Here is a 17,181-nt window from a genome sequence, read left to right on the forward strand (position 1 = left end):
CCACAGACATCATATAAAAACTAAATCTAACCAAAGACATCATATCTATACAGACTTTATCTAAATACCACAGACACAATATAAAAACTAAATCTAACAATCACAGACACCATATATAGGCTACATCTAACAACAACAGATACCATGTAAAGACAAATCTAACAACCACAGACGTCATATATATACAGACTTTAACTAACTGTCACACCAGCATTATATATACGAAGACTACATCTTACAACCACAGACAACAGGCATATATAGACTACATCTAACAACCACAGACAACATCTTATAACCACAGACACCATATATACAGGCTGCATTTAACAGTCAGACACCATACATACAGACTGCATAAATGTGTTAGTAGAATACCCTGGTGGTTTAGGGAAACGTGTACTTTAAGCGCCCCCATAGACTTTTATCTTGTTATTGAGCGAAGGGTTTACAAAAATATTCTCCTCTGAAACTAATAAACCAAATTTACCCAAACTAGGTCACAATCATCATTAGGGTAACTAGTTTAAAAAATGTGTCCGATGACCCGGCCAAACAACCAAGATGGCCGCCATGGATAAAAGTAGAACATAGGAGTAAAATGTTTATTTTGGCTTATATCTCTGAAACCAGAGAGTTAAATTGTTTATCAGGTGAAGATCTTTCTGCTCTTTATAGTCAATTTTTATCAATTTTCATATTTTTTTGTAAATTTTTACAAAATACCTTCCACTGTAATTACTGGGCCAAGTTCATTATAGATAGAGATAATTGTAGCACACAAATGTTCAGTAAAGTAAGATCTACAAACACATAAACATCACCAAACCAACAATTTTGTCATGCATTTATCTGTGTCCATTGTTTAATATGCACATAGAACAAGGTGAGCGACACAGGCTCTTGAGATCCTCTAGTTTATAGTTAGTTTGGATGGCAGATGCTCATAACAAACATGGTGTCGTTTAGTCTAAATTACATTAATAAATTTATGAATGCGGATATACTAGAATGTGAGTAGTGTTTTTAAATGTTTTTTTTATGGATAAATATAAGACTACACGGAAACAACCAGTTGAGGTATTCTAGGGAAGGGATTATGACTGATGGTGTTTAACTCTACTTTCAACACTATTGTGCTATTTCGTGATAGTCGGTTTAAATATATAGATGAATTCGGAGGATGGGATAGGGAAGAGGGCGTTATTATTCATTTTAATATGTCGCAAATTATGTCTATTTTTCAGCTCTTACAAGGTAACCATATATGAAATCTCCTATCTCCCAACCTAACAAACGAATAAATTTAAAATGGTTTTCCTCTTTATTAACAAAAGTGTAATTTGATTGACTGCTTTTTGCAAAATTTAACCCCCAGTGAAAAATATGTCATGCTTGTTCAGGAAAACAAGACTTTAAAAGTTAGATTTATAATTTAAAAACAAGGAGATGTGATATATTTCTAATTTAAATATGATGGATTCAAACAATAAAAGGAAACTTTCAAAATGGTTAAACCCGATACAGTAAAGTCGTCTATAAAAGGCTTGACATGAAAAGTGGGAAACAATTTACACACGCAATTGGCCAAATTAAACATAAAAAACAGTTACAAAATATTAACTGTGGGTCGAGACAGGAACCACCGACAACCACTAAACTACAGGTTCCTGACTTGTGCCAATACATACAGATACAAGATACAAGGGATTTATAAAAAAAAAAGAGAGAGGGAGAAAAATAATCAATCTAAGAAACGTCTGGTATACGTTGTATACTTGCATATAGATCCATGATATACAATAAAAGATTTTATTCAAAGTATTGAAGTACTGAACATCGGATGATCGCAAATTCTTGTGGTTGGTCAAAAGCACATGTCATAGAAGACCATATCTCTATACCTGAAATTGAGGTTGATGTACACAGTAGTTGATAGATAGTCTGAAGTGTGGGAATATATATTTAAATCAAAATCTTGCGATAACTAAGGCGTCTTGTTAGTATGGCGATATATAAGGTGTCTAGAGCAAATCATTGCGATAACTAAGACGTCTTGTTGTTAGATATAGCGAAATATTGCGATAAATAAGGCGTCTTGTTATTTATAGCTAATAATAACGATAAATAAGGCTTCTTCGTTTTAATTATAGCAATGCATTGCTCTAAATATGATGCCTTGTTGTTATATATAGCGAAACTATTGCGATAAATAAGTCGTCTTATTACATAAAGCAAATTCTTGCGATAATTAAGTCTTCTTACTGTTAAATATAAAAAATCATTGCGCTAAATAAAGTGCCTTGTTGTTAAATATAGCGAAATATTGCGATAAATAAGTCGTCGTATTGCAATATACAAAATATTATCGCGATGATTATCATATATGGTTTAGTTATAAACAATAATACAAGGCAGCTCCAGGCTTCCGTAACTATAACACAGTGTTATAGTAGTCTCAGTAAATAAGTATATCAGATATCTTATAAAATAAATAAGATATCTTATTAATTAAATAAGATATCTTATTTATTAAATAAGATATCTTTATTACTTAAAATTAAATAAGATATCTTATAAATATATTAATTTTAAAAGATATCTTGAAATTAATTAAATATAAATACGCATTGCCATACAGGCATGCACTAGAATGTAGTCCTTAAAAAGACAGTTCAAGTTGATGGTTCTCTGTAACTAAACAAAGGGGTCCAGCCCCCTTTTTGGGGGGAAAGAACTTGGTTGATGATATAAGGAATAACTGAAGTGACTGAAGACCTTTGAGGTCAGTAAGCGACTTTTTCTTAGCATTAACGAAAAGCTCTGGGTCCGCCACTGCAGTGAAGAAGAGAGAAAGTATGCCCGTGTCCGTAAAATAATAATCTTTCCGTCTTTGTTTCCGAGATTTTACACCTACAGTGGCTTCCTGTTTTTTTGTTTTGTTTTGAAGAGGAAAATTTTGTAATTTTCGATTCAGGTTAATATCCTTGTATGAAAATAATCACACTATAGTCTTTTATGATTTAAGAAGTACATATGTATTAAATTGAATAATATGTTATAACCTTTATTCAGTCAAGCTCATGAAAAAAAACTGTCGTGTTTCTGTTTCACTGTTGATGAGTGTTGTTCTGATAAATGTTTTATACATGTAGTAGTCTCAGTGTAGTATAAAGACTGAGTTTCAATTTTATTGAATTTAATAGAATCGCACAACAGATAAGGTTTGGTAAGGACCACAGATTGAGGGCACTATAACATGTATCATGTACATACCTGTGGAAGCTACTATTTTATTTTTACATCCAACGTAATAATTTTTAAGGTTTTAGTCACTTTAAAAGAGTTACTTTTAAGGGGAAGCACTAATGACAGGACGATTGCCCGGATAGTGACAGGACGGTTGACCGGACGACATATAAATAGTCATAACTTTTTTGTTATCTGATAGATTTGTTTAATATTTGTAAACCTGATAGATATTAAACTATATTTTATGAAAATAAAAAAAAAAGAGGGAAAATAATTATTTTTGAGCAAAAAAAGTTGACCGGACGGTATTCACACTCGCCAATATACGCTATATATATTCAACTGGTCGACGACAAATGTTAATATCTCTTTTGTTTTACAATATTTGTCCATGAAACTCAGGAATCTGTGAGATTTATAAATATATTATACGAAAATATAAACTTGATTGCAAAAAAACGTGTTTTTCTCAAAAAAAAGTTGACCGGACGGTATTCACCCTCGCCGATATACGCTATATATATATTGAAATGGTCGACGACAAGTGTTAATATCTCTTTTGTTTTACAATATTTGTCCATGAAACTCAGGAACCTGTGAGATTGAATAATATATTACACGAAAATATAATCTTTAAAGTAAAAAAGAAAAGAAATCTGCAAAATAAGTTGACCGGACGGTATTCACTTTCGACGATGTACGCGTTGATTATATTGAACTGGTCGACGACAAGTGTTGATATCTCATTTGTTTTACAATATTTTATCATGAAATTCAGGAATCTGTGAGAATAATAAATATTGGATACGACAATATAAACTTGATATTGAAAAAAAAAGTTTGTCTCCAAAAAAAGTTTACCGGACGGTGATCACATTCGCCGATGTACGCGTTAATTATATTGTACTGATAAAAATAAGTGTCAATATCTTATTTGTTTTACAATATTTTACTCGAAACTAAGAAATCTACGAGATCAATAAATACTTGATATGAAAATATAAACTTTATAGCAAGGATTTGTATAGTTAGACCAAAAATGTTTATGTGAGCGAGTTCACCAATGTATATTAGAAGTAATGATATTTAATCAAATTAATCTAATTTTGACAATTGTTGTAATCACCAATCAAGCCAAATAACATGTCATTAAAGTTTTCACACCTGAGACATCAAATACATTTAATTGAATTACCTTATAATCAGTTGGTTATTAGTATCCAATTAAAGAAGAAATTTCTAGTCCCATTTCATTTGTGATAGTGCTAAATGTATTAAAAGGTTTTGTTTCCTGTATTTGCTTTGTGAATGAACCACATTTGTTTTTTTGTAATGACGATGTAATTTTGAAATAAAAAGTATATCCTGCTCGAAATTCTGGCAGACGGAAGGGGTCGGTTAACAATTTGTTGCCGCCAATTTTTACCATTTGAACAAATTGAAACAATTTCATTTATTCGATAGTAATATAAACTATTAACTATAAACAAGGATTTCTAACTTTACAAATCCTTGCTATAACGGTTTTTATTTTCATAAAATTTTGCTATTAAAAATATTATAACCAAAAAGAGATATTAAGTCTTGTGTCGATCAGTTCAATATATTTAAGGCATTTATATCAATTGAATGTAAAATCCGTTCGGTCAATTTTTTTATTTCTTTTATTATTTTAATATTTAGTTTAATTTTTCGTAAAATATATTTATTCATCTCCAATGTTCATAAATTTCAGGGACAGATATGGTAAAAAAAAAAATAATATTAACACTTGACACAATCAATTTAATATCATTAAGGCATATATCGGCGAATGTTAGTTCCGTCCGGTCAACTTTTTTTTGAAGAAAAATAACTTTTTTTATCATAAAGTTAACTTTCCATATCATATATTTATTTATCTCGCAAATATCTCAGTTTTATGAAAAAATATTGTTTACAAAAAAAAATATTTACATTTTTTTGTCGCTCAGTTCAATATAATCAACGCGTACATCGTCGAAAGTGAATACCGTCCGGTCAACTTATTTTGAAGATTTCTTTTCTTTTTTACTTTAAAGTTTATATTTTCGTGTAATATATTATTCAATCTCACAGGTTCCTGAGTTTCATGGACAAATACTGTAAAACAAAAGAGATATTAACACTTGTCGTCGACCATTTCAATATATATATAGCGTATATCGGCGAGGGTGAATACCGTCCGGTCAACTTTTTTTTGAGAAAAACACGTTTTTTGCAATCAAGTTTATATTTTCGTATAATATATTTATAAATCTCACAGATTCCTGAGTTTCATGGACAAATATTGTAAAACAAAAGAGATATTAACATTTGTCGTCGACCAGTTGAATATATATATAGCGTATATTGGCGAGTGTGAATACCGTCCGGTCAATTTTTTTTGCTCAAAAATAATTATTTTCCCTCTTTTTTTTTTATTCTCATAAAATATAGTTTAATATCTATCAGGTTTACAAATATTAAACAAATCTATCGGATAACAAAAAAGTTATGACTATTTATATGTCGTCCGGTCAACCGTCCTGTCACTATCCGGGCAATCATCCTGTCATTAGTGCAACCCACTTTTAAGAGGGTGTCCATAGAAAAACCAGGCAGTAGATGGCACATGACATATTTTGTTTTCAAAATTTGTTCATCTATTTCATATCACAAATTCATTCTTTCTCAAGTTAAATTTTGTATTTTTATTAACTGCAACAAATAAAGAGAAAAAAATTACATAGAAAGCACTGAAAATTCATTGAAAAGGGGAGATAACTCTTCATTTTGTACAAAATTTTGTTGAGTTGTTAGTGAAATTTAAAATGATTTTCTGAGCCATCCAGTGTTGATTCAAAAATATCTTTGATATTTATATCCGTTGTAAGATAGAAGATGGGCTAATACAGGACGTTCAATTTTTTTACGCCATAACTTAACTTTGGTGGTATCATTATGCATGATTTACCATATACATGTAATTTTTACTTTGACCTGTGATTGTCAAATTTTTATACATTGTGACTTGAATGTAGAGTTGTCTGATTAGCACTCATTCTACCTTACATTTTTAGGCAGTTAAGCTGCCTTATGCGAGCACCCTGGATTTGTGTGCTACCCAATTAATGCTGAAATACGTGCCATTGTTATCATCTAGCTGGCTACTATATTATTTATAACTTATTGGACAGTTTTTTCATACTTTTCATTCTGGAGTGGATTACAAAAAATATGACAAGAAAAACCTTAAATGATCGTCGATTTTCCCAAAAGTTTTGAAGTTGCACATAGGAAGTAGAGCACATTAGGAATCCTTATGTAGTTTATTATCCCCTGAGCTTTTGGCTAAGATGTCAAAGAAAAAATGTTTGAAATATTTAATCGCCGAAAATCTCTTAAGACAAGTACATGTAGTTAAGATTTCCCAAATTGCAAAACTCGTAGGAATATTGTTTGTCGTCAATATGTAGTCAACTACGTATATACTGATCACACTGTTGGCAGCAATTTTGAATTAGAAGAAGAAATTTTCGTATCTTTTTAATTTGGACGCAGGGGTTCAGATTAGCGGTGATCCGGGGTCTGTGACCTTCCACTTTTGCAGTCAGACTTTCTACTTAATTACTAGCTACGCCCGACGGACCTTGAAAGAAATAAAAAAATATTAAACCCTTTGCAAACATTTTTACCAAAGTTTCCTAAAAGACGATCTTAAACTTATTTTCATCATTACTATTCATGACAGTGATATTCAATTTGTTCAACCGCCAGCTTTATACAGAAAATCCCCGATAAATAATGTGTAAATCTGAGTAAAATCGTATCTCACTTTCTGTAAAAAACAACATTGTAAACAAAATGGCTGCGGCGAGATTACAATATCGGATCCGATTCCGGAAGCAGATTCGGATCCGATTCCAGAAGCGGATAAGAATAATCCCGGGTTTTGGGGCTATCAACTAAAAAAATCCAGACAGGTGACAAAATACAGCTATGCATGGTAAATAAATATAAACACTAGAATTGAAAACCAAAATTGTTTAAAAAAAAGAAAAAGCAGAAAATTTTTTGTACACCAATTTTAATGTCAAAATCCAATACAAGTGACAGCTAGGAACAGTTTATCTAACAATATATATGTTCTCGACTGGTAACAGTATAATTTTTTTATCAGTGATAAATGTTGGTAATGCATGTTAAATGCTTTTCAAGTTAAACATATTACTGCAATTTCAAGGGGTATTTTTTTTTCTCAATTTTGATAGATCAGTTAAAATAGCTGAAAGTTTCTTATATAAAAAAAAAGATGTGGTATGATTGCCAATAAGACAACTATCCACAAGAAACCAAAATGACCAAAACTTGGTAACGGTCAAGATCCCCACCCCTAAACAATATATATTCATGTATGGGACAATATAATAAATCATATGAAATATAGGTGGAGTTTGTAGGGCCACTCTACCCCTTTCTGTTTAAGAATTTATACCGGTCGAGATCCACAATCTTAAACAATATATATTTATGTACATGTATGGGACAATATTACAAATCAAATAAATTATAAGGAGGTCCCTATGGTCACTGTTCACCTTCATGTTAGAGAACTTGGAAAAAATTGAGATCATCACCCCTTAACCATATATACTCATGTATAAGACTATATAACAAATCAAATGAAATATAGGGGAAGTCCCTGTGGTCACCCTACCCCTCATGTTTAAGAACTTTGAAACAGTTGGGATCCCCAACTCTAAATTAAATAAAATATAGGGGGAGTCCCTGCAGTCATCTGATTGAGAAACAGTTGAGATCCCCACCTTAAAATTAAACCATATATATTCATGTATGAGAACTAATCAAATGAAATATAGGGAGAGTCCTTAGGGTCACCCTACCCACTCCTGTTTGATACTTAGAAACAGATGAGATCCCAACCCCTCAACCATATATATTCATGTATTGGACAATATAACAAATCAAATGAAATATAGGGGAAGTCACTGGGGTCCCCCACCCCTCCTGTTTGAAAACTTGATAACGGTCGAGATCCCCACCCATAAACCATATATATTCATGTATGGGACAATATAAAAAATCAAATGAAAAATAGGGGTAGTCCCTAGGGTCACCCCACACCTTGTGTGTGTGTGTGTTTTAATAACTTGTAAAAGATTTAGATACCAACGCCTATTAACCATATTCATTCCCGTTTTTCATTTCAAAAAGATTGAATGACATACAAGGTCATTTTATTCCAAACTTAGAAATCACGGACTTGGGGTCAAGGTGGGAGTCATTTACATTTACTATGGACAAGTCAGTCATACCTCACCATTGATCCCTGTAGTAGTAAACATTTGTCTGATTTGTGTCTCATAACTTTTGTACTGTAAAACACAAACTCAGTTTTCTTTCCAGGGAAGCAAGTCCATTCATACTTTTACAAGCTCTTACTAAAGTCAACTTGAACTAAATAATACTAACAGTCAGCTAATGCGAACAATTACGCTCAACTAGAAGAACTGCAATCATTGCAAATTTGTACCACTGCTGACTCATGAAAAACTCATGACCATTCGTGGTCATGTGCGTTGCTATTGAAAACCTTGATAAAATATGAGTTATTTGCCTTAATGTTTAATTCATTAAATGAACATAACTGCACAATTATATATGAATGTTTAATGTTTGTTCTTTTAAATCTTAAAAAAAAAGTTGAAGCAACATTGCCACAGTTTTCATAATTATGTTTGCCTTGGTATTTGGTTAACTGCCTACAGTGCTTACAGCTTTTTGATTTGTACATGCCATGATGGTCTAAGTACAATGAAGTACACATGGTACATGTATATTTAAAAAAAATCGTTTGTTCTCTTTTCAGTTTAAATGTCATGTTAGAAGATGCCTAACTGTTCTGTGTGTTTAGATTTAGTGAGGGTAGCCACTTGCTGTGTGCCATGTGGCCATATTTTTTGTTATTCCTGTATCCATCGTTGGATATCTCGTTCACCAGACACAAAATGTCCCCAATGCAGAGGAAGTATACACTGTATACAGAAAGTTATACTGGAGGCAAATGAATCAGCAGGTATGTCATTGATCAGTATTTAGATGTTGCATCTTGTTTTCATGAACATGATGAAATTGGCTTACTAAAACATGCAGTTTTATTGTGATATTTTGACAGTACAAAATAAGCATACACATGTAACTCAGCCTCAAAACATGCAAAATAAGCATTAAAAATTTGCAAGATAATGACGTACATTGTAGTTCTTTTTTAGATATACTGTAGTACAATTAATAAATGTATACATTTTTGTTTTGTGTACATGAAGCTTAAGGTTTCATTAAGTTTGTGGATGATTTTTTTTAGCTCACCTGGCCTAAAAGGCCATGTGAGCTTTTCTCATCAGTTGGCGTCCGTCGTCGTCGTTGTCGTCGTTAACAATTTTTCAAACATCTTCTCCTCTGAAACTACTAAATGGATTTGATTGAAACTTAATATAATTGTTCCTTAGTATATCCTGCACAAAGTGTGTGCTTCGAATTTTGATTCGTCAAAAAACATGGCCGCCGTTACTTTAAATAGAACATAGGGGCCAAATACAGTTTTTGGCTTATATCTCAAAAACGAAAGCATTTAGAGCAAATTTGACAGGAGTAAAAATGTTCAATAGGTCAAGATCTATCAGCCCTGAAATTTTCAGATGAATCAAACAAACCATTGTTGGGTTGCTGCCACTTAATTGGTAATTTTAAGGAAATTTTGCAGTTTTAGGTCATTATCTTGAATATTATTATAGATAAAGATAAACTGTAAACAGCAAAAATGATCAGCAAAGTAAGATCTACAAATAAGTTAATATGACCAAAATTGTCAATTGACCCCTTAAGGGGTTATTGTCCTTTAATGACAATTTTTCACAATTTGTTCATCATATTTGCTAACTTTAAAAAAATCTTCTCCTCTGAAACTACTGAATGGATTTGGATGAAACTTAGCATGATTGTTCCTTAGATTATCCTGCACAAAGTGTGTGCTTCGATTTTGGATCCGTCAAAAAACATGGCTGCCGTTACTTAAAATAGAACATAGGTGTCAAATGCAGTTTTTGGCTTATATCTCAAAAACGAAAGCATTTAGATCAATTTCAGCCAAACTTAGGTTGAGTTTCAGAGTATCTAGTATAAATTTTATATTTCATTTCCTTGTATGTCAAGAAACATAGCTCCTATGGCTGAAATAGAACATAGGAGAAAATAATTTTTTTTTTGCTTTTGAAGAAAATAAGACAATTCAAAGAACATTTAAATAAATTGAAAAGCCAAAATAATCATTGATGAGAGATTTAACCCAAAAAATTAAGGTGAGCGATTCAGGCTCTTGAGAGCCTCTTGTTTGTTAAAAGTAAGATTTGATTTAGTAGTTTTACTTTCAAGACTTTAATCAATATTTATACCAATAAACATGATAAAAACAATACTGGTTTTCAATTGATACATCTTTTTATTTCACTTTACAACAATGTGCTTGAATAAAAGAAATCCCTGTAAATAGACAATTCTTACAAAACATTTTTGTTTTTAACATAACGAAAATGAAAGGATTCTTCAATGAATATATACATTTTGTATCAATTTGCTGAAAGACTTAGTGTTAAAGTGATTGTGTCTCATCCATATACATATTTATTTTACTGATTTTAGAATTAACAGAGGAAGATTTACAAGATCCATGGAGTCATTCAGACTGGGACAATATGCTTTTATCAGTATTAAATATTTGGAAGACAAGTCCTGTAAAGCGAGTCTGTGATCGTGTCAAAGGTACATTATATTCATTAGGAAATGGTACTCTTTTATTGATATTTGGACAAGCCTACCAAAATGACCCTAGAGCTTGTGAATTAAACTTCTATAAGACTGAATATTTTTTTATTCTTTTTATGATTGATTGCCATCATGTGATCTGCCTTCATGGTGATTGTGACCATATTGTATTTTATAGCTTAAATTTTTAATTTCTTTTTTTTTCAGACCGTACCCAAAGCAATATCTATGCAAGAAGTTTTATGGATGGGTGTGCTCAAGGTTACCAACACTGTTCCCACTTATTGGGGGAATTTCAACGAGTGGATGGTAATTATAAAATAAACTTCTAGAAATTTAAATCTAGGTCTTGATACACATATCTTTTTTTCCAGAACAATTTTATGATCGAAGTCATCAAATAAATTGGGTGAATGATACACAAAAAAAATCAAATTGAAATTAAGAGTTATTTTTTAAAAGTATCAGGTGCTGTATCTATTTTTGTTAAAGTTGTTTGATGTTATATTTTTAGTTAAATCTCATTAATCTTGTTGATTAAATTGAACAATACGCAATTGATTTCAATATTTGACAGTTGTTTTAATGATCAGTAAAATATCCAATTGAACTGACCATTTGTAAGGATTTAAAAGAAAAGTTTTGAAGAAGCTAAACAATTTTAATTGTCTGGAATGTCATAGCATGAGCAGTCTCCTTAATAAAATATTGACTATATGTCTTCATTTCATGCTGAATAATGATATTTTGAATAGTCAATACTAACCTCAAATCTATTTTCTAAACATCTGTAAGATAGTTTTGAAATATGAACAACAATTTTATAGAATGGTACAAAGAAATAATTGAACAATTAAATTTAACATAAAATGTGTGATACATGTATGTATGTCAGAAATTGATTACTGTTATAAGAAATAAACAGCACATATCTAAAATCAAAATATCTTTGTTTACATGCTTATATTTGGTAAAATGTTCATTGTGCATTAGTTCACCTTACACATGCACTTGAGATGAAACTACTGTTTTAAATATGATTGTCTTGGCATTTTTGAAGGTGACATAGAAGATAAAGCAGAATGGTTGAAGGATAAAACTGTGTTTTACTTGGACATTTTGAAAACAAGAGCAATTAATCATCCCAGAATAGGTAATAGATTTATAACTATTATGATTATGTGTTTTATGTATTTGTTCAGGAAATGATAAGGGGATAAGGTACATAATGTGCAACTAGTTGAATATTATCACTGTGCTAGTTCACCCAGCAATGAATATTCACATGTCATGCATATTTTTTTTTATCATATACTTAGCATTGATATATTAGCTTTTGCATATGTGTAATGAGCGGAAGTACATAAGCCATAATTTCCCACCCCGGCTGATAACCCATATCAGGCATCTCGTGCACAAAACCCATAATAGTGCCTCTCGTGCAAGTCTCTTCCAGGGTTTCTGGTATCGATTTTTTACTTTTCCATTGTGACGTCAGATATTTTTTATGACGACGTCAACATTTCCATGAACTTTTGTGGGGATAGTTTAGTACTTGCTAACAAATGCCGTTGAAAATTATGAATCATTTTATAGTACAACAAACATGGAGTAATATTGATAAAAAAACTCTTCCAAATTTTCAATGTTTCAAAATGCCTCTGTTGGAAATGTTACCATACATATATATGGAGGTAGTGATGCTGTTGTTGGACAAGTATAGTATATGTCAATTTTGATTCACATTTTAACTTCTCTATAAAGTTTTGACTGTTTTAGTTATTACATTTGTTTATTTGCCTTACATAAAACTATTGTGGGAAGTACATGATAAAGCGATTAATACATAGCCTTTTCCATATCAGCATAGGTATCATCCCCGACCCATATCAGCACCTCGACTCATCTCGGGCAGATATGGGAGTCTCAGGAAGATACCCAGGCTGATATGGAAAAAGCCATGTATTAATCTCTATGTAATTTGAACAAAATTTTAAGCCAAACCTTATTTGAAATACATTATGCTTGTGGGGTAGGCATTATTGATTTTTAAAAGTAATTAATGGTTTGTTATAATACTATGTGTAGATTTTTTTTATTGTTCAAATGAATTGAAATGTTTATTTAATTTTGAACAGTATGGAACTGTATGTCTTGCACCAAAATATATCAAATATTGAAATGAGGGAAAATGAAAAAGGGGTTAAATGAATCCATTATGGAAATTTGTTGAAAGTTACAAAACATTTTTTTAAACACTAGTTACACATCCTTTATGTTTGTGTATTAAACATGCATTTAATTAATATTCCATGTGTTATTTTTTTCCAGTTGACTTGAGAACTAGATGGAGTAATCTAAATGATGACAAGAAATTCTGGTACAGTGTGTTATTAGTCATTACATTATTCCTGTTAGTAGCAGACGTACAAAATGAAAATGGACTCTTCCAATTGGTCACATGGCCTGTATGTAAAACAATGTTGACAGTCGTGTATGAAATGTTACGCATTCTGTTTTATATTCCTGTTCGTCCCGTATTTGGATTAATCCGATGTGCCATAGAAGTTTTGTGGATTTTAGTTGATATAGTTATCAATACAATTCTCTGTTTGATGAACATAGTTACGATTCTGCTATTACTACCTGCGAACTTAATGAATAGTTTTGGGATTCTAATTCCCAGTTTAGCAACAAAAGCAAAAATGTTTCTACCAGTGGTAATGTTATTGTATGTCTTTGTGCCAAATTTCCAGCTTTGGTGTCGAGGCATGTTGGTCCGACTTCAGAGGAATGTTCAGGCTCAGCAAAATTAGAATATGCACATAGTTTTTGAAAATAAGTGACTATGATAAAAAAAAAATAAGAATATTTTTATACATGTTTAAAATATATTTGATAAATGATGTAAAATATTTTAACTTACATCATGTACATACATGTGACATACAGGTTTAGGAAAAATGTTTTAGACATTTTAAAAGGAGTTTTGAACATAAGTAACCACTTTAAGAATTTAAGATTAACAATGTAAAAAAAGAAAATGATACAGATCTAACACACTCTGCAGAAAAAGTGACTTACTGTTCATAGACATAATATAAATTTTGTTAATTTTATTACTTATTTATATATGTTATTGGATGCCTTAAGTTTACTTATACCTAACATGGTTTATATGTCTTTATTCAAGTATTAACTTCAACAAACTACAGATTATTTGTATTATATTTTTCTTTGAGGGAGAACAAGGAGGGGACAGCATAGAGTTTTATATTTGTGTCTTTGACAATATTTGTGCTTTAGGCTATTGCATGATCTTTTAATAAAGTGTTAGCTTTTTAAAGTGTTAAGAAACATTTTTTTTAATTATCTAGCTTTATTGCTCTTTTCACTAGAAAATAAATCATTACCATATACATGATAGGTCAAGTCTGAACAAATTGCTTCAATGGTCAACATTGGAAACATTTTTTTTAAATGCATGACTTTGAAGATGCACTTTGAAAATCACAGTTGTGGTTGGGTGTTGTTTTATAGCATATCAAACCTTTCATTTCATAAAGCATATCAATTCTCCAGCTTGTATAAGGCATATCAAAGCTTCCACTCAAGTTCAAATTTATGTATGAAAAATCCAAAAGTCATTTTATGATACTATTATTTGAAAGATAAATAAAACTATAAGCAGGTTGAATTAAAACTTATCTTTTAAAACTAGTTCATAAGTACCAACGTGATCAAATCAAAGTTAAGGTGCAAAAAAATGATTTGTGATTTGTTTACCTTCTACCAAATAAAGGTTTGAAAGAAAATTGAATAACAACAATGAACAAATGCATAGTTTCTGCTGTAACTTCTTGCATGTACACATGATACATGTACATTTTTTGTATACAATTAATTCAAAGCTATTTTGTAAAATAGTTTAACTTCCTATTTGACTATAAATCTATGTAAGATAAATACATGCATAATAATATTTGTAAGATGTAAAAAGTATTTTTTTTTATGTTTTTTGTGTATGTAGCCTTAAACATGTACATTACCCTTTTAATATCAATATGTAAAGTTACCTACATATCATATGACCTCATTAACACAAATGTGAACTTTGAAACATTGATCTTTTCTTATTCAGTAATAAGGTACATGTAGATATGGCTCTATTAACTGGGGCAGATCCAGCCATTTTCAAAAGGGGGTTCCAAATCCTGGATAAAGAGGGTGAGTGAGGTGTCAAACCATTTGTCCCCATTCAAATGCATTGATCATTAAAAAAATGGGAACCACCCTCTTGATCTGCCACTTATTAATTTGGAAGAAGGGTACACATGATGTGAAATTGTTAAAAAGTTATTAATTTGGAAAAAGGGTACATATGATGTGACATTGTTAAAAAGTTCTATATATAGGGAGGCATAATGAATGTTGTTTCATTTCCAGCATTGAAATTGAGTACTATTTGTCAAGCAAATTATGGACTCAAAAAAATATTCTTTGAAAATATTGAGTATGTATAACGTAAGGGTACCCAAATTGCACCGAGTACCCAAATTGCACCTATTTAGAAAAAATAGCCACGGAAATCTTACAAGATCTCCTAGAGACTTAACAATTTGTATTTTTATGATTTGATATTATGCACGTCTTTCAACATATGTAAACATATTTAGATATACACAAAACGTTCACAGTATTTATCAACAGATGGACTGTTTACTGAAAAAAACAAAATGTACGAAAACGTCATCATGCGACGTCATCAAAACGTCATCTTTTTAAAATTAGCAAATACAATATATTATAAGTATTCATTTCGTAAAATATGAAGAATAAGCATAGACTTATATCCAATTGTTCAAAATATTTGAAGAAATTAAACAAAAGCTCGGTTATTAGACTTCTGCCGATGTGAATTTAAGCATGGATGCAATTTGGGTACTCCTCATTACAGAATCATGGACAGTTTGGAGGTTGATTCAAACCCAATTTTTTATGACTCAAAATGGGATTAAAAACTAAATTGGTGTACATATACAATAAAGAAGGATATGGCTACAAAATAGACACATTAATGACATTTATTTCTTGATCATAAAAAAACGTAGGTGAAAAAACTGTCAAAATAGGTGCAATTTGGGTACCGTCACGTTATGCATGTTTAAAAACTATTACATATGCCCTTTAATGAATGAAATGTATTGGCAGGTAGACAATACATGAACAAAATAAACATCATCTGATGGGTTACACTTAATTGCAGTTATATGAAAAAGACAATAAAGATGGACTATTGTGTACATGCTAACTTACATAAGCTGTCAATCAAAGCATGCATGATCTCATTCGATACCTATGCAGTAGAAAACATTTGTTGTATTATTTATCATGTTTATTATATTTGTGTATTTTATGTGCCAAAAAAAATTTGTGTTTTACTGTTGGTTAGAATATGTTTGAACAAATTTAACAAGATATAAGATGCATTAATTTTTGTATTTGATTTACAGTTGTGTGAATTAAAATTTTCATGCACATACACTTTTAGTATAGAAAAATATATATAAAGATTATACCACCGCATCATTGATCAGTGATACAATATTTATCCACTTGAGACAGTTAAATTTTCAAATTTAAAATGGGAGGCTGGCAGAGCGTTTTAAATATTTAAAATTTAACTGTCAAGAGTGGATAAATATCGTATTACATAAGCTTTGGTGGTGAAATCTGTTTTCCCTAAATGATTTGTAAACAATATGCAAACTCATTCCTTCTTTTCTAATGATCTGCACAAAAGATGTGTTCTTTTTTTAAGCGACGTCACAATAGAAAATTCAGAGGAAAGCAAGAAAACTTGACGTCATAATCGAAATTTGAACCAATGAATTGATTTAATAAAAATATGTTTATGAAAGGATAAATTAGCCATGGCGTTGTCAGTTTGTTTTAGATTTACGAGTTTGACTGTCCCTTTGGTGTCTTTCGTCCCTCTTTTAGTTAAGAATAAGAGAAATATATATATATATTATATATACATAAGCTCATACAACTTTTAGTCCCAACTTTAAAATGGATGGAATG

At 30.9% G+C, this 17,181-nt stretch overlaps 1 protein-coding gene across 2 annotated transcripts; it reads left to right on the top strand.

The window, feature by feature from the left end:
- Positions 1–2,899: 2,899 nt before the first annotated feature.
- Positions 2,900–17,019, top strand: LOC134722024 (uncharacterized). 2 transcript variants are annotated; one of them, XM_063585440.1, is made up of 6 exons: positions 2,900–2,977; positions 9,143–9,349; positions 10,972–11,091; positions 11,302–11,403; positions 12,155–12,247; positions 13,426–17,019. In XM_063585440.1, the coding sequence occupies exons 2-6, from the start codon at positions 9,163–9,165 to the stop codon at positions 13,908–13,910; spliced, it is 987 nt and encodes a 328-aa protein (XP_063441510.1). In that variant the 5' UTR covers positions 2,900–2,977; positions 9,143–9,162; the 3' UTR covers positions 13,911–17,019. The 2 variants fall into 2 exon arrangements, with proteins under 2 accessions (XP_063441510.1, XP_063441511.1); XM_063585441.1 differs by having other exon boundaries at positions 2,928–2,989.
- The last annotated feature ends 162 nt before the right edge of the window (positions 17,020–17,181 follow it).

This window comes from Mytilus trossulus, chromosome 6, assembly GCF_036588685.1.
Source record: "Mytilus trossulus isolate FHL-02 chromosome 6, PNRI_Mtr1.1.1.hap1, whole genome shotgun sequence".
Taxonomy (NCBI): domain Eukaryota; kingdom Metazoa; phylum Mollusca; class Bivalvia; order Mytilida; family Mytilidae; genus Mytilus; species Mytilus trossulus.

Excerpts from the sequence above, each read along its gene's own strand:
- LOC134722024 (XM_063585440.1), top strand. The coding sequence starts at position 9,163 with ATGCCTAACTGTTCTGTGTGTTTAGATTTAGTGAGGGTAGCCACTTGC. Across the intron at positions 11,404-12,154 it reads GGAATTTCAACGAGTGGATG|GTGACATAGAAGATAAAGCA; the intron begins GTAATTATAAAA and ends GCATTTTTGAAG. Across the intron at positions 12,248-13,425 it reads AATTAATCATCCCAGAATAG|TTGACTTGAGAACTAGATGG; the intron begins GTAATAGATTTA and ends ATTTTTTTCCAG.